This window comes from Pelophylax lessonae (genome assembly GCF_965119305.1).
Source record: "Pelophylax lessonae genome assembly, chromosome: 7".
In the NCBI taxonomy this organism is placed as follows: Eukaryota; Metazoa; Chordata; class Amphibia; order Anura; family Ranidae; genus Pelophylax; species Pelophylax lessonae.
This window is the reverse complement of record NC_138774.1, coordinates 23,951,139-23,975,070: the sequence shown is the minus strand read 5'-3', so window position 1 is coordinate 23,975,070 and position 23,932 is coordinate 23,951,139. Positions and strand designations below refer to the sequence as shown.

The following is a 23,932-nucleotide window of genomic DNA, read 5'->3' as shown; positions in this document are numbered from 1 at the left end:
TCTGCTACAGTAGTATTATCCAGACCAGTGCACTCTTTACAGCATTAAACCCCAAACAAATGGGTGCCATGGTAAACCACATGGATAGTATTATCAAAAAGTAAAAAAATTCTAAATGTCACCAGCACACCATAAAGTCCAAAATAGAACATTTTATTTATCAACATTGGGTCACTATTGCCCAAGAAAGGGATTTTTCATAGCTCCAAAGCACTGCTCTTTACACTTACAATGGACAACCGGATGTACTTGGGAGCCCTTTTGGGGGCCTTTTCTCTCTAATCCGCCCACATCTGACCTCAGCTTTTCCTCTTCCCCATGATCTGAATTGCAGTTCAGTATACAATGTAACCTTCTATAAATACAGCATTAGAAGTAATCCCTTACCATGGGCGGTGGGAAGAGATGAGCCAGGCTGCAAATTCTCTGAGTAAACAGTTGTTTTCACAACCGAATGAAGTCTCTTCTATGAAAATCAGAAAACAAAAACCCAGCACGCGGAATAATCTAAACAACGCCATCACAGGCGGACACACAGCTGAGAAAGAAATCAATTTAGATTGTATCCTGTCTGTGTCAACAGGAAGAGCTGATAAGTGTGGATCAGACTATGCATGAAAATACATCCACAACTTTACATTGTGCTCGCAGCCGCCCGGCACAGTGGGAAAACGGGGATAGGAAGTAAAGCCGCAGCGTTATCCACTTTGGCTTAATGAATAGGGAGTGAGGCGCTATCGCATCTGCAGTATGTAGACAAGGGTGGCCCAGGTAATCCTGGCAATAGATTTGTCGCTGATCTCACAATGTAGAGCATTTGAAGGCAAAGCTTCACCTGGTTTTCAATAAATATTTCTGTTGCATTAGGATAAAGAAAATGGCAAACAGGTGCTATTGTTTTACTGCTGTAAGATCCAAAATTCTCAATGCTCAGAAAAAAAAAAATGGGTGACTTAAAGTGAACCGGTCACGTCCGCCATCATTAGTACACTGCAAGCTCCTGGAATTCAGCTGCCAAATACCATAACTTTGCCACTGAGGGTCTTCTTGTATTGCCATGCTGAATGAATGGGGCCTGAAGGCAGCGAGGCTGCATATTAAGTTACAGAGAAGCTGATGGCCTTTACACAGCCTGAGCTAAAGATCTGGGCATTTCTTAGTCCCAAAGATGCTGATTTAGGAAAATGCAGAAGCTTATAGGCCGGTATGGTTAAAGCACAGTTCCTGCCTCAAATACCTTTTTTAACTACCCCTATAAATACCCCTATAATACTAATCCATCACCCTTTACAGAACCGCTATTCTCATACTTACAAGGTGTACATTATTGGATTTTAGTCAAAATCTTACTTTTAAAAATGCTGTCTGGCGCGGCCATCTTGGATGTGGGCATCTGAAGCCGCAGTGTAATCTGCTGTGTCCTTCTTCCTGATTCCAGGGAGTATTCTGGGAGTTTCCAGCCTCCTGGGAGTGATGACAAACAGCTCCCAGGATGCAATGCAAAGGCGGAAGTGATGTCGGTGGTCGTGGCCACAGAGGGAGGAGAAGGAGGAAGTACAATCAAAAATGCCCTGAAAATAAGATAAGGGACCCCCGAAAAAAATTTAGAATGCCCAATTGTTGATCAGCATAGCGAACACTCCAGGAATCACTAACGTTGCAAAATAGGCCGGAACTCCGCTTTAATTCATGCTCTTTAGTGGACATGGCAGCTTCACTTTAAAGATAGGCCTAAGATGTTGCTGCAGCTCATTAGATACAAGGATGCATACATGTCAATGTAACATGTTTTCTTCCTAAGTCCCTCACATCTCTGCTCATTGAAAGTGTAGTGAGGGCTAAACAAAAGCTACTTCAAGGTTAGTGGGATCAACCACAACTACATGGTGCACAGGATCAGAGCCTGCGACCACAAAAGCCATAAGAAGCCTGTAGGTGGCTAACATAGTCATATTCCACCTTTGTTAAAAAACAGCTATTCTAAATTAGGGTTCATCCAGAGGTTGCTAGAGGTTCCTTGAGCTGTGGCTGACCTTGGAACTATGCAGGCACACTGCATAGTTCCAAGGCCAGCGGCACTTGGTAGAGCCAGCTGCATGACACCAAATATCTTTCTGACAACTACCGTAAGGGTTTACCGATGGCCACAAATGGAAGGAGCATTCTTCTCCCTGGCTACCATTGTACGGGACATTCTTCCCCCTGACCATCAATGTAAGGAATATTTTTCCCACCCACCATCAATGGTAGGAATCATTTTACCACAGATCAGCAAGGTAAGGAGCATCTTTCCCACTAGCCACCAATGTAAGGAGCATTCTTTCTACTGACTATCAATATAAGGAGCATTTTTCTTGTTGACCACCAATGTAAAGAGCATTCTTCCCACTGGTTACAAATATAAGGGGCATTTTTCCTACTGGCCACCAACATAAGGAGCATTCTTCCCATTGACTACCAATGTTAGGAGAATTATTCCCACTGACCATTAATGCAAGGGGCATGTTTCCCATTGACCACTAATGAAAAGAGCATTCTTCCCACTGGCCACCAATATAAGGAACATTTTTCATGTTGACCACCAATGTAAAGAGTATTTTTCCCATTGGTTAAAAATATAAGGGGCATTTTTCCTATTGACCACCAATGTAAGGAGCATTCTTCCCATTGACCATCAATGTTAAGAGCATTATTCCCACTGACCATCAATGCAAGGGGCATGTTTCCCACTGACCACTACTGCAAGGGGTATGTTTCCCACTGATCAGTGACCACCAATGTAAGAAGCAATTATCTTATTGGCCACCAATGTAAGGTGCATTCTTCTCACTGACCAACAATGGGGGGAGGGGGGGGATTGCATTTCTCCCAATGGCCACCAATGTAAGAGATTTCTTCCCACTGTCTTCCAGTGCATTGGTTCGAGCAAGGGTTGCCAAGACCTGAACATTGTTTCAGAGGTTCATCTGGGGGGAAAAAAAAGGGTGAGAGAGGCTGGTCCAAAATATCACTATTTTGAGCTGACTCTTTAATGCAGAAATTTAGGTAGAAATAAAAGATCCATGTGCAATCTAAATAGGTATAAATGAAAAATGTGTTTGGTAAAAGACATCTCAACCACCCTTTATAAAAACGAACCATAATACAGTATCCTGCTTGTCAGCCATTCCAACTCTACCACATAGCTTAGTGCTGACTCATAGAACTTGGGAGCAGAGAACATGGATGACCTCATCTGTGAGCATCTGCTCCATTACTATCCAATCACAGGTCCTTGACCAGGCTAAATTGCTTCAAAAGCGAGGTCAGAGACCAAGCTTTGCCATCTGACGATGATGGAAGCGCAAAAGTGGATGAGCACAATTAAAAATGTTTTTTTGAAGGTATATATGCATTTCAGCTATGTATTTAGATGCTTTCCTATAATTGTGCTCTAAGAGAAGCTGTTACTCTACTTTCTTTTGTCTTGCTTTGGCGGGTAGGAAGCATATGTTATTGTATAAAACCCATTTACATCTCATTTGCGTGCCTCTTTTCCTTGACTCCTTGCACCGATATCAATGAAGTCTATCATCTCCTGTACAATATGCTGAAGGACACCGCTTCGGAGCCGTACCTCCTCTCCATCCTGCAGCACTTCCTTCTGATCCGCAACGACTATTACATCAGGTGAGGATTGTTAAATCTCCCCGCCTTCTCATCCTTTGTCCGGGCACATAATAGGCATGTGACAAAACAAAGCTCCTTCCTAGGTGTCCTTGGTTATTGTGCGAGCGAAAAGGGGACATTATGGAGATAACAGAACTGCTGTGTGACAATAAGATAGGCAGAAACACAACAGATATAAAAGGAATGTCAACACAATACCCACAGTGGCAAAATGTATTATTTATTTCCTGAAATATATCCTACATGGGAGAATATTAAAAATAAAGAGGGCTAGGAGGTGGACATAAAATGGAACTCCGGCCTTCCCTTCAGTCTCACTCAGATGTACCGGCTCCTCTCTTGGACTGAAATTGCTTTCTCTGATTTACTGCACACTGTGAATTCTCACATTGTGCATTAGAAGCTGCAGTAAGTCAGACAGAGCCCATTTCATTTCCTGGCTGGAGGACATCCAGCATTATCTAGCCATTTCTTCCCCAATTTGACTGTCCCAGGCCCATTCCTACCACTCACTTTAGTTCAGTACTTTCAATCATGGAGGATCAATATCACATATGGCTGTTACCTCGGGTGGTCTGCACCTACACCTACAGACTGACATCCACCCATCAAGACATTTTAACTTTTGCATAATTCATCCCAAGAGCCCACTCTTTGCCTCAGGACTGTGGGCTCTCAAGAGCAGAACTGAGGCAGGGTGCTGTGATGTTTTTGGGAAGCTATGTACAGCATCTTAAGGCGCTTTTCCACTGCATGGAACCAAAAGGTTCAGCTCGCTTTTGCGCTTTTCCACTGCATGGTACCGCATGGTACGGTGTTGGAACGGTTCGGTACGGTACGGCGGCGCTTTTCCACTACATGGAACCGAACGGTACGGCTCGCTTAAACAGTACCACCTCAGTTGTGGTTCCAAGAGGGCCGTACCGGTACCATATCCCACAATCCTTTGCATGCAGCCTTGACTGTTTGTCACTACTAGCCACTGATTGGTCAGAGAATTGTTGTTATCCCACCCACTTTACTTTAGTGGAAAAGCAAACCGTACCAAACCGTACCGAACCGTTTCAACACCGTACCATGCGGTACCATGCAGTGGAAAACCAAACAGAGCCAAGCAGGGCTAAGCAGGGCTGAGTGGAGCCGAGCTGGTACTTGGAGTGGAAAAGTGCCATTAGAGCCCTCCTCTCCACCAGCCATGATCTCCCTGGATTGCAAAGACCCTGCCTCTAAATATGCAGGTATTGCCAAAATCCAGATTTATTGACTGGACATCAAAATATTACAATCGTGACAAGGTAGATCGTTTCACACACTGACTGTGTGCTTAATCAGTAATGATTAAACACACAGTCAGTGTGTGAAACGCGTCTACCTTGCCACGATTGTCATATTTGGATGTCCAGTCAATAAATCTGGATTTTGACTCAACCTGGAGTGCTGCCAATTCCTTTTCCTTTATCAAGTTTTCACGGAGGCGAGCCGGGGCATGCATCGGTGTGAGTCATCAGGCAATTACACCACCTTGAGCAGTGAGTTCTTGTCTCTTCAATTGCAGGTATTGCCCATGATGTTCATTAACCTCATCATAGGGGTAGCCAAGGTCTTTGCACTTTTATTTGTGTTTTTTTTTCTCACAAGGATGGAGGGTGTGGTTCCTCGGGCCTTCCCCTTATTGTAGGGTAAGGATGAGTGGCCACAAAATACCTTCCTCCCCTGAACTGGGTGGTATCTCTTAGGGGGAACCTCTCAACTAGTACTCGTTGGTCAGTTTCAGCTGACCATGAGGAGAGGGACCTCTTTCAGGCCTTTTGGCTAGGTGGACCAAGTGGAGCTTTGCCTGTGTCAGGAGCCTCGCACCCCAGGGGGTCAGGGTAATGTCCTACTCCTTTAGGGGGGTGGACACGAGAAACACCCTTAAGTGCACTTTTTGTGTGTTTTTCACATGCACTTTTTATGTACACTTAGGTGTTTTGTTTTCACGCACTGCTGCAAATTAAAAAACTAGAAGCCACCAAGGTCTTCAGTCCACTGAAGCAACGCAAAGACCTATGACGACCCTACCTCTAAATATGCAGGTATTGCCCATGATGCCTTCCATGTAAATGGCAACCAGGCAAGGATGAATAACATTTTTCTTTATCTAGTCCAGTGGTTCTCAAATCCGGTCCTCGGGACCCACTAACAGGCCAGATTTTAAGTATTACCTTGGGGGATGCAGACTAGAATACTGCAATCACTGAGAAGCAAATGAGATCACCTGTGATGTAATTTAGTTATCTTGCAAACCTGGCCTGTTGGTGGGTCCCGAGGACCGGATTTGAGAACCACTGATCTAGTCCAAGGAGCACACATGTTCCAAACAGAACCAACACTAATGGGTTTCAGCCTATAAAGGCCTTACTCATAGTTGCCCATAATGCTCATTGACATCATCATTGAGGCTGTCAAGGTCTTCAGTCCCCTGGAGACTGGGTAGGGGGACCATCATGGAAGCCTTCAAAACCTTCTCTGATGCAGGACACCCCATTGGAATAATTGCCAACATTATGGTCCTGGATCCTGACACACTGGTAACCCTTCCTATGGTCCACATTTTGTCTTCCCACTTTCCAGTTGGCCAAATTACTCCCACTTTATGGTTTGGTTCCATCAAGACCCTACCTCTAAATTTGCATATACTGCCCATGGCACCAGTGTAAGGGGTAGGTCCCACCAAGGCAACTCCACTAAATATGGGAAGGCCTCCCACTCATGTGCAGTAACTCAAATTAGATTGATGTGATCCTTTATAAAACTCTAGTCCGGAAACACCTGGAGTATTCTGTCCAGTTCTGGTCGCCAATCCTCAGAAAGGATGTGCTGGTACTGGAAAGAGTCCAAAGAAGGGCAACTAAGCTAATTAGGGGATTGGAGGACCTAAATTATAAGGAGCGTTTACAAACACTCGATTTATTCTCCCTAGAGAAGAGACGCCTGAGAGGGGACATGATAGCGATTTACAAATACCTCAACGGTGATCTCAGCATAGAAAAAAAACAACCTATTCAGTCACAAGGAGTGCAAGAGAACACGAGTCCATTCAATGCGATTAGAGGAGAAGCAATTATCCCTCAGGCTACACAAGGGTTTTTTTTACAGTAAGGGCAATAAGATTGTGGAACTCGCTTCCACAAATGGTGGTAACTGCAGGGAGTATGGCTACTTTTAAAAGACTCTTGGACGTACATCTCCAAGATCAAAACATTTCAGGGGTATGAGAGATGATTACGCCCACACACACCTACATAGGTTGAACTGGATGGACTATTGTCTTTATTCCACCTCAACTACTACTGTATGTAACTATCCTCGAATATGGCCCAGGACACAGCATTGACATCACTGAGTCTAAAAAATAAGTATGATAATAAGGTATGCATTGAAAAGGGAAGTTTTTTTTTTTAAAAATTGAATTAGTATGTTGATGAGGGAGAGGAAGGAACCAAGGAAGGGTAATTTGGTATTGGTGGAATCAACTTCAGCTTTAATGTCAGTCATTAGGTAATTTTGAATAGGCGAAACCATTTCAGTTAGACTTGAAAATTGGTTATAGTTGAGACCCTTGCATTCTCAGAGTAATTCAACATAATTTGTAACCCATATACAGTATTTTCATCGAAATGGCTTTTGAATGTAATAGTTAGTTATTTTCCACTTTACAAGGTTAAATAATCCGAAGAACAAGAGAAAACAAAGGCCATTTATATTACTTACCTTCAGCGTTCCCAAACACAAGAAGAATGTCATTACCTATGACAGAATGTTTGCTGTGTTTCTGAAATGCTAGAATTAGAGTACAGATGGTATAAAAAAAAATTCCCTTTTCTTGAGTTTGTAGCTGAATGCCAGGCTACTAATTGAATACATAACCAAACGGCATCTGCCCCAACCTATAACTGGCCTTTGCAGCAAGGAGAACGTGGAAGGGTGACGCATGTCAAACAAAAACAAAGAAAAATTCTCAGCTCACTTACCAGCCAGCCTGCAACAAACCAAATTGTCCTGTCTTACAGTTCATGTTAAAAACAGGGGTTTAGTTTGCACACATTTGCAAATACATGTGTAAGCTGCAGAGGCTGCGAAAAGGCACCCCAGTATTATCTGAAGTCCCAACTCTATAAATTTGGAGAGCCTCCATAATAGGAGCACATACTGTATATAATAATGGATAGATAGGGGGCAAGCGAACCTAGGTAGGCCAGTCCCCCTTAAAGGCACAAAGGCGCAATAAACACCCAGCAAATAGCACAATGGCAGCAATGGTGTCACCAAATACCCAATGCTACAAATAAACTGCAACTTTCCAACCTATAACTGGCCTTAGCTGCAAGAAGCACATGAAAGGGCAACGCATTTTAAACAGAAAACAAATAAAAATTCCCAGCTCAACTTGCCAGCCTGCAACAAACCATATTGTCCTGTCTTCAGTACTAACTGAATGCAGAGCACCAGGGCTTTTTTTTCTCTGAGAATAGGTGCAGGAACTCCCCCCTTTTAAGTCAATAGGTGTCTCCGCCCCCTACCCGCCTTGAAACAATGACCCTTGGTCCTGACCCCATCCACCTCTGAGCACCGGCCCTTGGTTCCACCCCTACCCAGCTCCCTGTACAGCCCCTTTTAGAGAATATAGAGCCAAGTATCATTTTGTAGTGCTAAGTAATTTGTATGGAATTTGGTAATGATAACAAGCCTCCCCAGTAACAAATCTCCCAGCAGCCAGCATCAATTGACTCTCCAGAAGCACACCGTACCCCCCCCTGGACCACAGCGAGACAGAACAGGACCCCCCCTCACTCCCCCTGCCTGGCTTCTTCCCCCTGTCTTCTGCGTCTCCTCCCTCCTCCTCCTCCATGCCCAATGGCATGGCTTCTCCTTTCGGCCAATTGGGAAATGGGTCTCAAAACCTGCTTCCTGATTGGCCAGGAGGAGGATCCGTGTGACAATAGCACATTTTCATTAATTTTTGTCACACAACTGGGTGGGCTCGGGCGCACTGCTCTGCGCCCCGAGCCCACCCTTTTTTTTTTTAGCCTGTGAGAGCCTTTGGCTAATCACATGGTTAAAAAAAAACAAAAAACATTGAACTCCATGTGACCGGTGCCCCGCATTTAGATTAGGGGGCCGGGCGCATGGATAGGGGGGGCAGCGCCCCTGCGCCCTGTATACACCAGCCGCCACTGCAACAGGGCAGGAAATGATAAATCTCTTCAAGGGCAATAAAAACATGACAGAGGATCAATCCCTCCTCCACTCTAACCCAAATTTAAAAAGAAGAGAAAAAAGTGTAGCTAACTTTTTAACATCTTCCTCCATTACCAGTGCATCTGTTAACACGTTTGTACTCTCTGGATTGGTCGCAATCTTTATTGCTGTTTTTTCCGGCTTGTTTTTCTTTGCATATATGACATGAAGATTGAATTTGCAATGCATTGTGTTCATCAAGGCTCACAATTCCCGCTGCGTATTTTATTTTATTTTTTACCCGAAGGCCGCGGTGTCACGTGCCGGGAAATCAATAGGTCGTACTGTTGTTTTTTTACATCAATTTTGTTAACGTAAATAAAGAAAATGAAAAAAAAATCACCTTGGCTTTATAATGACATTGAAGAACGCTATTGACAGCAATGTGATAAGCATGAAATGGATGTCAAGTATCTCTCATATAAATTGCATCAATATTTATAAGCGTGTCAGTAAGACATGAAGCCGTGGAATGAGGAAGGCGCTCTTAAAGGGCAACTTCATACAAACAGCTAAGTACACAACTGATAAAACGTAGAAAACCCCAAAACAAAAATTGCGTTGAATCCCATCTCCGTAATGCATGCATATTAACTAAAAATAAGTGTAGCACTACTCCCTTGGGAGCTACACTACTCCCTTGGGAGCTGCTTGAAACGGATTCCACTGGGTTACCCATAGCAACAACTTATCAATCCTTAGTGCTTTAAGTGTTTGGCTCAGTCAGGAAACAGTCCAGGGGATTTGGTTTTTGTTGTTTTTATTTTAGAACTTGGGATGGGAGAAGGGATGAGTGGGATACTCCAACTGGATGAACTATGCACAACTTGAGGACTTCTAGCTATGTTGAGTGCCTCAAAGGCTGCTGCTTCACCTTGCCACTGTAGTGAAGTACTAGATAAGCAAACTGTATAGTGAATTACTCTTCAGGGCCCCGCTTGGCACCCCCTTTACCCTTTACTCTTCAGGGTTATATTTGGCACCCCCTTTTCTTTTGCTAACTGTCTGAAGCTGACCTTCTATTCTCTGACTTCTCTGGAGTGGTCCCCATTCCTGGGCAGACCCCTTGGCAAGCCCCCTGGTGCTCACGGACACTGTTTTTCCCAGATGACTCTGCCAGCAGCTCCACCGTCAGCTTTCCAGGATCCTCCAGGCTCAGCCCCACACTTGGCTCACTAGGCCGACTGCCAGCGACCACCTTCCTCAGACAGAAGGAGAGACAGCCGTCAGCCTCTGCTTCCCACCAAAGATGCCCTGTCACATGTGCCCTTGGCTTTTATGGTCAATCCAAGGATGCACTGCAGTGGTGCCCTCCCACTGGGACTGCCACAAAAGCCTGTTTGCCACTGGCCAGGTTTCCTCCACTGTCCAACATGCTCCCCTATTGGATACAGTGGGGACACTCCCTCAGACCAAGTGACTCACACCTGAACACATGCAACAGGCATAACGAACAGATCAGGCTCCCCTGATAAGCAGATGGAGCTTAACAATGCTTTTAACCTAATGCCTATCTATGAGGGTGCTACATAAGGGTGACCCTGTGACCCTGGGACTTTGTCCAGGACGCAACATTATCGGGACTGAGGTCAAAGATGCAAGACTGTCCCCGTAATTCAGGGACAGTTGGCATCCGTGAAAATAACTGTCATTTAAAAATGCCAGTATTCTGTTGGCTTTGCTTGCAGCAGTTTGGTATTGTATGCCATTGTTGAGTTTGTCGCCTACTAGGACCCCCAGGTCCTTTTCCATCTTAGATTCCCCCAGAGGTTCTCCCCCTAGCGAGTAACTTGCGTTCGTATTTCTGGCACCCAAATGCATTACCTTACATTTTCCAACATTAAACCTCATCTGCCATGTACGTAGATGCCCATCCCATTATTCTGTTCAGGTCTTCTTGTAAGGTTTCCATCTATCTATCCTGCGTAGAAGTTATTGCCCTGCTTAATTTAGTATCATCCGCAAATACTGAGATTGAGCTGTTTATCCCATCCTCTAGATCAGTGAAACTTGGCACCCCAGATGTTTTGGAACTACATTTCCCATGATGCTCAACTACACTGCAGAGTGCATGAGCATCATGGGAAATGTAGTTCTGGAGTGCCAAGGTTGGCCATCACTGGCCTAGGTTCGCTATCCATTATTATATACAGTGTGTGCTCCTATTATGGAGGCTCTCCAAATGTATAGAGTCGGACTTCAGATAATACTGGGGTGCCTTGTCGCAGCCTCTGCAGCTTACGCATTTATTTGCAAATGTGTGCAAACCGAACCCCTGTTTTTAACATGAACTGTGCATAAGCATCATGGGAAATATAGTTCCAAAACATCTGAGGTGCCAAGGTTTACCATCTCTGCTCTAGACCATATATGAATAAATTAAACAGGATTGGTCCCAGGACAGATCCTTGGAGGACCCCACTTTCCACACCATACCATTCCGAGTGCTCCCCATTTATCACCATCCCTTGGACTCTGAAGCAAGTTTTCAATCCAGGTATTTACCCTATGGTCCATAGCAACGTACCTTAGTTTGAACAGTAAACGTTAGTGGGGAACTGTATCAAATGCCTTTGCAAAATCCAGATACGCCACACTACTGTTGGACCAGTGTGAAACACTTCAGACAAACTGAGCTGCACCTGAGCACCATGAGCAGACCATGAGCAGATCAATATAGATTTACTTGGCGATCTTTCTGGTAAGTAGAAAAGATCCAAAGAAATTGAGCACCAAAAATGGACAGCGCATAGGAATGGCAATATGGTGTCAAAGGAGAATCAGCAGGCAGCGATCCATAATAGATGTCAGTTTATTAAACAAATGTAAAAACCACGTATTGCAAGCACATTACCACTTAGGTCCGCATGGCGGTGAGGACATTGTAGAATGACAAATGCCAATAGACAAATCGGGGTAATCCAATGCTGTACCTCTCTGAGATGTGTAGATGGCCAGGGGACGAGACCCACCATGGAGTAGGAAGAGGATCCTGGCCGGACGCTGCAGGCACCAGTGCCATCTTAAGAGCATTAAAGGGCCCCGGGCAATGCAGTGCACTGGGGCCCCGCCTACACAATAACCCACGAGAAAAAACTGCAAATTATCGATAAGGCGATATTTATTGGTACAGCAGTGCCAGGCTAATGACAGCTTCCAAGTTGGGCGGCTGGGTCCGGTAAACACACATGCGGACGGGAGTCAGACTCGACTGTCCTGTGTATGCCTGTTCCTGTGGAGGCGAACAGCCATTGCTGCAGTTGTGGGCTCCCCCTCCATGGTCCAAGTGGCCTGACAGAAGCACATGGCAGACAGGCGCTTGCCACCTGCTAAGTTCGGTGGCGGGATGCACATGGGAATCGGGACTAATGCTTGGCTGGGACTGGGTCGCTGGGTAGGTGGGGCCTCCTGGGCAAGTGGGGCCCCCGGGCAACTGCCCAGCGTACTTATTCAGTAAGATAGCCCTGGCCTGCACATGTGCAGGCCGTAACACTGAAGCGCAGAGGGTAGCGTAGTGTCTGGAAGTGACACCACTCGATGAGAAGGAGCCAAGTGCAGGAACCAGTGTGGAATGCAAGCAAGCCCCTTGCAGTGACTACACGTTTCATGCGCATGCGCTTTATCAAGTCATGAGAATGGCAGCAACAAGGCAAATTTAAACCCAGTGAAGGAGCTAAGGGAAGGAGATGAAACTCATGGCATTACACCTCAATGTCCTCACCTCTACCCGTATGAGTCATTAAAACAGATATAGTATAACAGAATGGTGTGACCTAGTATAAATCACAAGGCCAAGTGCACTAATAATACAAGGAATCCTTAAAATTAAAAATGAGTCAAAATGTGCTTGCAATCCCTGGTTTTTACATTCATTCAATAAACTGACATTTATTATGGATCGCTGCCTGCTGATTCTCCTTTGACACCATATTGCCTTTCCTGTGCGCTGTCCATTTTTGGTCCTTAATTTCTTTGCATTTACATCCTATGCATGGGACTGGCAGCACAGCAATTGTCTCTTTTGGATATTCAGCGTCTTCCTGGTTATTTCCTGCATAGGGGGTCTTGATTAGTAGCACCTGGACTTCTTGTATAGAAAAGGTCCAAAATTATACTCTCTCTCTCTCTAGCACCTAGGAGGGTGCTACACTGACATGGCCTCAACATTGGTGTAGATAGGGCACATAACTGACACACATTGGAAACTGATGTCAGTTTTCCCATCCGTTCCCATCAGTTTTCATGTACATATGGTGAACGAGCCCTTAAGCTTCATGTAGATAGCCACAAGAGGGCGTACAGCGCGCATGAAGTGTAATTAGCTGGCATAAGGGAGCCATAGGCGTACATCATGCATGGAGCATAAATAGCTGGCAAAAGGAAGCCATGGTTGGAGTGATCAGCCCCCCCCCCCCCCATTACAATGCATGGCTGTACACTGCTATAGGAGGGTTTACACCTGCACGTGTGCAAACTCATACATGTGCAAGGGCATACAACTCTGGATGCAAGTTGTTTGTGTCCAGAGCTGTACGCCCCTGTACATGTACCTGTTTACCCGCAGAAACCCTTGTATACCAGCGTACAGCCATCCATTGTAATGGGAGGCTGTAGGCTCCACCTGTGGCTCCCTTACACTGACAATTTATGATCCACGCATGATTTGTTCCCATTTGCCGCCATGTGTATAAAGTTGAATGCCTCTAATACAAAATACAATTTACAAAGCTAACAAATCCGCATCCTTTGTTTAAAAAAAAAGCGAGTTCTTTTCAGCTGAATCAATCAAGTTTTAAAAATTGCAGTCACGTTCTTAATGTAGAATTAAAGGCAAAACTTTTTTTTAAATTTTGTATAGCTTGCAGAGAGATTAGACCCCCTGTCAGGTTTGTTTTGCTCTCTGTGCCTTCATTAACCACTTCTGGACCGGAAGGTTTTACCCCCTTAATGACCAGGCCATTTTTTGTGATTCGGCACTGCGTTGATTTAACTGACAATTGCGCGGTCTTGTGATGCCGTACCCAAATGCAATTGAACAGTGGCGGCTGGTGCTCCATGGGCCGGGGGAGTGGCAGATGGATCACACCCCATACCCCCCCCCCGAACCACACCATACCCCCCCAGACCACACCATACCCCCCCGGACCACATCATACCCCCCTGGACAACACCAGCTCCAGCCCGCACACCATGCCCCCCCCCCATTGCCGGCTCACTCACCCTGGACTGACATGTGGAGGGCAGGCAGCAGCGGCGGTGGCTTCCCCATCAGTCTCCTCCATGGGTCGGGCTTCCCCTGTGTCTCCTCCCTCCTCCTCCTCCTTGGCCAATAGCATGGCTTCTCCTTTCGGCCAATCAGGAAACGGGTCTCAGGACCCACTTCCTGATTGGCCATAAGGAGAATCCGTGTGACAATAGCGAATACTAATTTGGCAGGGTAAGGAGGAGGGAGCCAAACTTCTGAGGGACATCACTGTCTCCTGGAAGTGGGGAAGGGTACCTCTCAAAAACAGGTACCCCGTTCCCCTCCCTCCTGAAAGGTGCCAAATGTGGCACCGGAGGGCGGAGGGGGGGAGGGAGCAAATGAGCGGAAGTTCCACTTTTGGGTGGAACTCCGCTTTAAGGTTGGGTTTGAAGCTTCTAAGGTGGAAGTGAGGTAGTCCCTGTGATTTTCCTACAATGGAACCTGCCACAATCACTAAATGCTGTCGCTGCCAGATAGGGAACTTGTCCCTACACTAATGACCCACAGCTAAATCAGGGAACCAGGGGCTCTGGCCTCACCCAAGATGGCAGGAGTGGTCACAAGGGGCAACAGCATCCAATCAGACAGCTGTTCCCCTGGTGACCACAGGAAATCATAGAGGAACCAAGTTCCTCACAACCTCCTTTCCCCTTCTGCATTGCCGTTTAGGTTGAGCGCCACTTAAATGGGTTGTACACACTGCATCTGCCAACAGATTAGGTCCCATTAAGACCCCACCACTAAATATACAAAGGTCTCCCACTAATAAGCATGTCCAGTAACTCAAAAAAGGTTGATGTGATCCTTGGGCATGGCCCGGGACACATAATTGGCAGAACAGAGGGCCAAGATGCTGGACTGTCTCGGTAAATCCAGGACAGTTGATACCTATGCATTGGATTATCTGGCCAGTGCTAATAGGCAGTAAGGGTAAGTCTATCGGCAGTGTCAGCACTAATAACCCTCATCCTCAGCATGCGTAGCAGTAAATTTCACAGCTATACGTATGTTTTTTTAGAGGAAAATGTGAAAGATTTTATTTTGTGTATGTATAGTTATACTTGGAGTCATTATCTGCACAAACTGCTCACATTTTTACACCTTTCCTGGTATTATCACTGTTCATGTAAATGACGCCTTAATTGCCATCGCTCAAAGGAAGTCAAATATTACCTAGGATTTGAGGTTCTCCATCGCACTCATAATGAAGACATCCTTCACTGACGTATGTCTATTTATATCAGCTCCGAAGCAGCTGAAACAGACTTAGGTCCCCGTTCCACATTTTTCACATCACACAGGCTCCTAACGCCAGCTGGAAAAGTATCTTTCATCCCTCCGAGACGTGTGCGAGATAACAAAAGGGACAGATGTGAATTTTGAATATTCAAATACAGTCATCTGTAGATACTGCATTGTGCGCAACCATCAACATTTTTCTTCTCCCTCCCATAAAACGAATTTCCAGCCCCAAGTGTCTGTTCCTCCTGACTATTGTTATTTTTTATTATTCGCCAGCTGACGGCGAAACGCTTTTATTGCCGTAGCCTGTATGCTGAGCGTATCTCCTCCCGAAAAAACAAAAAAACATAGGGCCTTCCATTGTCTTATTTTGAATGGATCCTCTAAAACGGGATGATTAGATGTAGGACTATAATTTGATTTGACATAATTTTACACACGTACAAAAAAAAAAATGGTTTTCTCTGAAAATTAGACTGCTGTTGTAAGAAATATATTTTTAGAGGAAAGAAGGAAGGAAATGTCTATCTTTTTCATTGTAATGAGCAGTATTGGAACCCTTTTATTACATCCAATACAAGGACTGTGTATTATAGTGGAGGCCTAAATGGGTTTAACACCCTGTAGAGCCATATCAGGACAATATCCCCTCGGACATAATCCCCCCTGGACAACATCCCCCCGGATAATATCCCCCTGGGACAATATCCCCCCGGAAAACATCCCCCTGGACATAGGGTTAGAGGGGGGATATTGTCTATGGGCATATTTTCCAGGGGGATGTTGTCCAGGGGGGATATTGTCCGGGGGGATGTTTTCCAGGGGGGATATTGTCCGGGGTGATCTTGTCCAGGGGGTATATTGTCCGGGGGGGATGTTGTCCGGGGGGAATAATGTCCGGGGGATATTGTCCGGGGGGATGTTGTCCTAGAATCCTGTAGAGCACCCCCTAAGGAGCAGGCTAGGGGTTTATTTTTGATGTTTTGATGGAACATTGAACTTGAATGGGGTGAAGGGAGCATGGGATACCCCAAACTGGGGAACTGAACTATCTGAGGACTCCTTTTTTTTTTTTTTTTATCTTACTGACCTGCATAAAATATCCCACGGACTCTCTAATGCTGATAGGCTATAGGACATTTCCCAAAAGACCAAAAAAAAAAACAACACAAAATCACTAACTTCCAGCACTGGGGTCATCTGCTCACATGGCCACAGGATCCTCGGTTGCCTTCTTCCAAAATCCACCAAGCACTCTACAGTGAGGGAGCCACAAACTCACACCACCATAGGATAGCTGGACACTTTCCCCCAACTTCCTCCTGGCACTCTCCAGTGAGCCTCTCCAGATTCAAACAGACTCCAGGACTAACCTTTGCGAGCGAGTCCCCCATCCAATGTGTCAACTGGGACCTTGATGTCTTCTACATGGCACCCCCATTAATCCTGACCCAGGGGCCTCCTCTAGCAGGACTGGACCCAGGAACTCTACCACTGCCTCCGGACTAAGACTGTTTATGTTTTTTTTGAGCCACCTACTGGGCACACCTCACTGGGGATTGGCTGGATTCCCCAAAATTGTTTAAGCTACCCACTCTGTTCTTTCTCCTACTATGATTCTAGAATCTTCTAGAATACATGGGGAAGTGATCAGAGCAGCAGCCCTTAGAGAAACTGAGTAGGCCAGATTTATCAACCCCCCCTGCCCTGCTCCACTGACTACAGAGGAGCTAGGCTAAATGTACCTAATAGCCTGTCATGTCAAGGCTTTTTTGCTACTATATTGTTCTCATTTAAATAAAATCTGTCAGTGCTGCTCTCTGTTTTTGAACTCTACTCTGGTATGTGTATGGCATGTACAGGTTGGCAAAACTGTAGAGTCCATAATCAGGAGAGAGTGTGGTTGAAAGCACAAGAAAATTGCATTGTAGTGTGCTGCAGTGTTGAATTTAATTATTGCTTTTTGAAAAGTAAATATGCTCTTCTCAGATAAATCAACACCAGTATGTAAGATTATTGTTGAAAACATACAGAAAGATCTCTACTATTTACAGATATGTTAATACCATTCAAAATGTTACTCCGTATAGCATCCATTCTCAACCAGGGTTCCATGGAGCCCTAGGGTTCCTCCAGAAGTTGCTAGAGGTTCTTTGAGCCTTGGCTGATTGACCTTCCATTTAATGGCATCTGCATAGTTCTGGATCCAATGCCACTTAGCAGAGTCAACAACATGACACCTATGATATTTTTCAGCTGTTTGTAAAGGTGGCATTATGACCACCACTGTAAGGAGGACATTCTTCTCACTGACAAGCAATGTAAGGGACATTCTTTCCTCTGACCCATGATGAATTAATTTTAGTAGGGGTTCCCTGATTCCTTAAAATTATTTCAGAAAGAAATACTGTATACTACTTACAAATATGTTAATATCATCAAAATTGTTCTTCCGTAAAGCAGCCATTCTCAACCATGGTTCCATGGAACTCTAGGGTTCCTCCAGAGGTTTCTAGAGATTTCTTGAGCTGTGGCTATTTGGCCTCCAATCTGATGGGGCCTGGAGGTCCAACACCACTTGTCTGTAAGGGGATTCTGACCACCACTATAAAGGGGAACATTTTTTGCACTGCCCACCAAGGTAAATGGCATTGTTCCCACTGATCCATGATGAATTTATTTTAGCAGGCTCTTCCTGAGACCTTAAAATTCAGAAAGGTATATACTACTTACAAATATGTTAATATCATCCAAATTGTTATTCCATAAAGCAGCCATTCTGAACCATGTTTCCATGAAACCCTAGGGTTCCTCCAGAGGTTGCTAGAGATTTCTTGAGCTGTGGCTATTTGGCCTCCCATCTGATGGGGCCTGGAGGTCCAACACCACTTGTCTGTAAGGGGGGGTATTCTGACCACCACTATAAAGGGGAACATTTTTTGCACTGCCCACCAAGGTAAATGGCATTGTTCCCACTGATCCATGGTGAATTTATTTTAGCAGGCGCTTCCTGAGACCTTAAAATTCAGAAAGATATATACTACTTACAAATATGTTAATGTCATCCAAAATGTTACACTTTAAAGCAGCCATTTTCCACCACGGTTCCCTAGCCTTCCTCCAGAGGTTACTAGAGGTTCCTTCAGCTTTGGCTATTTGACCTCCCATCTGATGAGGCCTAGAGGTCCAACACCACTTGGCAAATCTTTTAAACGGTCAGTATAGGTAGAATTCTGACCACTAGTGAAAAAGGGGAGCTTTTCTTGCACTGGCCACCAAGGTAAATGGCTTTGTTCCCACTGGTCCATGATGAACTTATTTTTAGCAGGGGTTGCCTGAGATATGAGATAAGAGGTTATTTGAACTGTGGCTGACTGACCTTCCATTTAATGGTGTCTGCATAGTTTTGGATCTAATGCCACTTGGCAGAGTCAATGGCAGGACACCTATGATCTTTTTCAGCTGTCTGTACAGGTGGCATTATGACCACCACTGTAAGGAGGACATTCTTCTTACTAACCACCAATATAAGGGACATTTTTCCTCTGGCTCCCGATGAATTAATTTTATCAGGGGTTTCCTTATTACTTAAAATTATTTCAGAAAGATATATACTTCTTACAAATATGTTAATATCATCCTAATTGTTACTCTGTAAAGCAGCCATTCTCAACCATGGTTCCATGGAACCCTAGAGTTCTTCCAGAGGTTGCTAGAGGACCCTTGAGCTGTGGCTATTTGACATTCCATCTGATGGGACCTGGAGGTCCAACACCACTTAGCAAATGCTTTTAGTGGTCTATAAGGGTGGCATTCTGATCACCACTGTAAAGGGGAGCATTTTTTGCACTGCTGACCAAGGTAAGTGTCATTGTTCCTACTGATCCATAATGAATTTATTTTAGCAGGCACTGCCTGAGACCTTAAAATTATTTCAGAAAGATATATACTACAAATATCTTAATATCATCCAAAATGTTAATCTTTAAAGCAGCCTTTCTCAAACCATGACTCCCTAGGGTCCTCCAGAAGTTGCTAGAGGTTCCTTGAGCTGTGGCGATTTGACCTCCCATCTGGTGGGGCCTGGAGGTCCGACATCACTTGGCAATTTTTTCAAGTAGTCAGTAAGTGTAGAATTCTCACCACCACTGTAAAGGGGAGCATGTTTTGCACTGACCACCAAGGTAAATGCCATTGTTCCCACTGGCCCATGATGAATTTTTTCTTTTAGCAGGAGTTGCCTGAAATCTGAAAATTATTTCAAGGGTTCCTCTGGGGTAAAAACGTTTGAGAAAAGCAGCCTTATATACTATGTATAAAATAACCTTAATACACAACAGGACATTACACTTAATAGTATCTTTGCTTAACGTTAATTTATGCTTTATTCTCATTTTGTTTACCATTAGACCTCAGTACTACAAGGTGCTCGATGAGTGCGTCGGCCAGGTTGTATTGCAATGTGGAGGAATGGATCCTGACTTCAAATACAAAGGGAGGCTGGATGTGGATTTTTCTCATTTAATAGGTGAGTGACCAAAAAAAAAAAAAAAACCCTTAAACTCAAATAATATTGATGATCACATGCATTTTAATTTTCCAGTTCAGTTGTGCTAAATACAACTTCTGAGTCTATTTTTTGAATTACCTGATTCTTTGCAGTCCAATGTCCCACTCCTACTTACAAATCATGTGTTTGAACCCCAGAGATTTGCACTTAAAACGTCAAGTCCCAGCATGCATCTAGCTGGCAGGATGAGCTAGGACTTGGAGCCAGATACTGGGAAATCTTTGGCTGCCAAGTTTCAGATAAATTAATTCTTGCACTCAAAATGGAGGTAATGCACACCTGACATTTAAATATGCAATTTGCATGAATTGGTAGGGGACTTGTCAGCATTACCGAATTACATTTTTAGTATTTAAAATATGAATATTTAACATTTTTCATTTAATACTACTTTAAGTACTTTTTTTCTGATCATTGATTTTAAATAAATAAATATATACATCCAAATATTCCAGTCAGCCCTAACCTTATCACCACTGACAGGTAAAGTGAATAACATCAATTATCTCATGACAATGGCAATTGGACTGACCCTAAATGGAAGAGTTACAGGGGGAAATTTACTAAAATTGGAGAGTGCAAAATCTGGTGCAGCTCTGCATAGAAACCAAACCACTTCCATGTTTTATTGTCAAAACTTAAAGCGGAGTTCCAGCCCCAAAATCATGACTGCCGATATTATGGCATCTGCTTCTTTATCCTTTCCTGAGCCCGAATTGGATATTCCTGGCATTTTTATTTTTTTACTTACATTTTTAGAGAGGATAATATACTCACCTTACCATCCACTTCCTCCTTCCGCGGCCCGCGACGTCACTTCCTGTCCCACAATGCGTCCTGGGAGCGTGGCTTCCAGGATGCAATGGACGTTGACGAAGGCGGCCGTCCGCTCCTCTCATCGCGTGATTTCCAAACAGGAAATGACGCGATGTTAGGCGGAGCACAGTACTCCACAGTACATAGTACTGGGCATGCGCGAGATTTCGCGCTGGATTCACCGGCCTCCGCCCACTACAACCAGGAAGCAGGGCAGGCATTTCCCCACAATGGACTCAGCGATCCAGGACAAAAATGGCGGCGCTCACAAGAATTTTTATAAAGTAAGATTTCATGCTTGCAAACATATTATTACAATGTATGAAACAGGATTAGCGGATGTATAAAGGTCTAAGGGTCACTAAAGTACAAAAATTCAGCCCAGCGCTCACTCCGAATGGGAAGACTGGCGTGCTGCTCTCCTCAGGCAGGGAACTCCAATACGGGTACATAGAAAAGAAAGGAAGAGGAGGCGCAAACACCTAGTGCATTACCCGTGATCAATGTTGCAAATTATTTAATAAAAAATGCCAAATGCATACTCACAGACGTAAAGATAAAAACATGTTACAAGAATCCACCATATGTGAACTGGAACAAGTCCTTCAGTCAGGACCGCTAACGCGTTTCGGGGGTCAGGCCCCCTTCCTCAGAGCTCAAGAGCTGTGAGTATGCATTTGGCATTTTTTATTAAATAATTTGCAACATTGACCACGGGTAATGCACTAGGTGTTTGCGCCTCCTCTTCCTTTCTTGTCTAAGGGTCACTGTTTGGGGGATAATAAAAAAAAAAAAAAAAACGATTCTGTGGCTGGAACTCCGCTTTAATTGAACAAGCTGAATTTAGAAGCTAATTGGCTACCATGCACAGCTCCATCAGATTCAGAGTGCTTCAGTTTTAGTAAATCTCCCCCAAAGTGTGAGAAGCTCAGGAAGACACAATGATCAGCACAACAGAGCCAAGAACAGAGAAAATATGGCTGCCCCAAATATACAGCCAATGATGGAGCCTACATATAAACAAGTGAACCTATCACTTAGACCAGGGGTCTTCACACTTTCCAAGCAAAGGGCCAGTTCACTGTCCTTCAGGCTTTAGAGGGCCGACCTGTGACCAGTGGAAGTAGAAAATGCCCTAGCATCAGTGCCCCATCATCGGTTTTAATGAGATAAATAGGGCCCCATTGTTATCAATTGAGATTAGTACCCCATTGATGGTGTCAGTAGGGGGAATGGTGCCCCATCATTGGTGTCAGTTGGTGTAATAGTGCCCCAAGGCCCAGATAAAGGCAATTCAAAGGCCACATCTGCAGTTTGGAGACCATTGACCATTCCAGCCAAACTGATAGTTTCTCTTGATAGCCAACTCCCCCTCCCCCTCCCCATTGATACGTTTCCCAATCTTTTTGTCCCTTCTTTTGCTTGCTCTGAGAAAACCCTTTGTAAACTCTGTATTATAACTTACATGGGGCTAATGACCTTGGCCCCACCACTGTGTGACAGTGTTTGGACCTGGCTGCTGGGTCAACGAGTTGTTGATAAGCTCTGTATTCCAAGACTTTTTGGTAAAAACACCAAATACTTTAGATTGTTTGTGTATATTTTATATTTATATTCAGTTGAGTATGCAGTGTTCTTCATCTCCAAGCTCTGATAAACGGAGTCATTTCTGGACCCCAAAACACAGGGGATTTGTGACAAAGTCTTTTATTAGATCTTATCCTGGAATAAATCTGTATCTGAACTATTGCTTTTCAATGAGCCAGTCTCAGATTCATTGAGTTACAAACCAAGCAACCTGTGAAAAACTATTGGCGTAGAGAAGCCTCCAGCCCAGAATCCAGATCTACCCTTACAGGTTTGAGAGATTCCTTTCCATTTTTACCCAAGTGCTTGGACCTGGTAGAAGAGAGTGGTGAGGGTGGGCAGCAAAGGTAAGTATCAGTGGAAGGGATAATGAGCTGTCAGGGAAACCTGTCGCTATGACCTAAACAGCCAACGTGATGGATACCACGAGGCTTCATTCTAGTCAAAACAGCTAAATGCAAATAAATGAACTGCCTTACCTACCAAAGGATATACAGATCTTTATTAGCCAGCTAGGCAACTCTAAAAGATAACAGAGACTCTTCCAAAGACCGCACTTTAGTTGTGCAATAATTATTTGGTCCAGGACCTCCATCTAGCTTGTAAATGGAAAACAAAGGAGCAGCGGCACACTCTTAGGGCTCATTCACATTAGTAGTGCTCTCTGAAGAGTGATCCATACATCACTCTTCAGAGAACATTTCACAGGTGGTAAGGAGGAATTGTATTGCCTCCTAACCACCTGACCCCACATTAGCGCCATGCAACCATGTGCACAGCCAGCAGTTGTGAAGTGTTTGCAGAGCAGCCTCATTGACTTGACTGGTTGGCATTCAGTGGGTGTTCTGCCTCCAAAAGAAATGGGGGGGGGGGGTAACATTTTTGCTGTGCCACAAAGTATACCCCTAGCCGCTGCCTCTGCAGCTAAAGGGGGGAGCGGTGGCTCAATCGCTGGGTTCTCCTGCCCCAAAAAACAACATGGTATTGCAGCCACAGCATGTGTATATCCCCATAGGCTGCCTCTGCTAAGGGGGGGGGGGGGAGCTGTGTCTCAATAGGGTTATACTGCCCCCCAACGTTATGTCTGAATAAGCCCTTAAGATCATCCCTCCGCACTCTCTTCCTGTAGGATACCTTCCATTGTTAGACAACATTATTTATAGCTCACTGTGTTGCCTCTCACTGCCCCAGGTATCTAAAATGCAAGCAACAGTATATGTAAAAATACATTGACCTTGGAGTACTGTATATGTGAACCTTTACCTTGTAAAACAACCCATTCTGTGTAAAATGTATGCAAGGCAAATCATTAGTGTGTGTGTGTGTGTGTGTGTGTGTGTGTGTGTGTGTGTGTGTGTGTGTATATATATATATATGTGCAAAGGGGGGGGGGGTTATCAGGACACTTCTCATTATTGGCTAGCTCATCCATGACATTATGGACATTGCCTTGTGCACTGGTCCAAATCATTTGGTGGAGGGGGGATTATAGTGAGGGGTTGGGCTTGGCCCCTTAGTTCCAG

The 23,932-nt window shown here is 44.6% G+C and overlaps 1 protein-coding gene across 1 annotated transcript in view; it reads left to right on the top strand.

The window, feature by feature from the left end:
* Positions 1-23,932, top strand: part of DIAPH2 (diaphanous related formin 2) — a 1,824,032-nt gene that overhangs the window by 562,751 nt on the left and 1,237,349 nt on the right. Inside the window, exons 13-14 of the mRNA XM_082263377.1 lie at positions 3,553-3,669; positions 19,846-19,964. Coding sequence (XP_082119503.1) covers positions 3,553-3,669; positions 19,846-19,964 — 236 coding nt within the window. The remainder of the gene's footprint in view (positions 1-3,552; positions 3,670-19,845; positions 19,965-23,932) is intronic.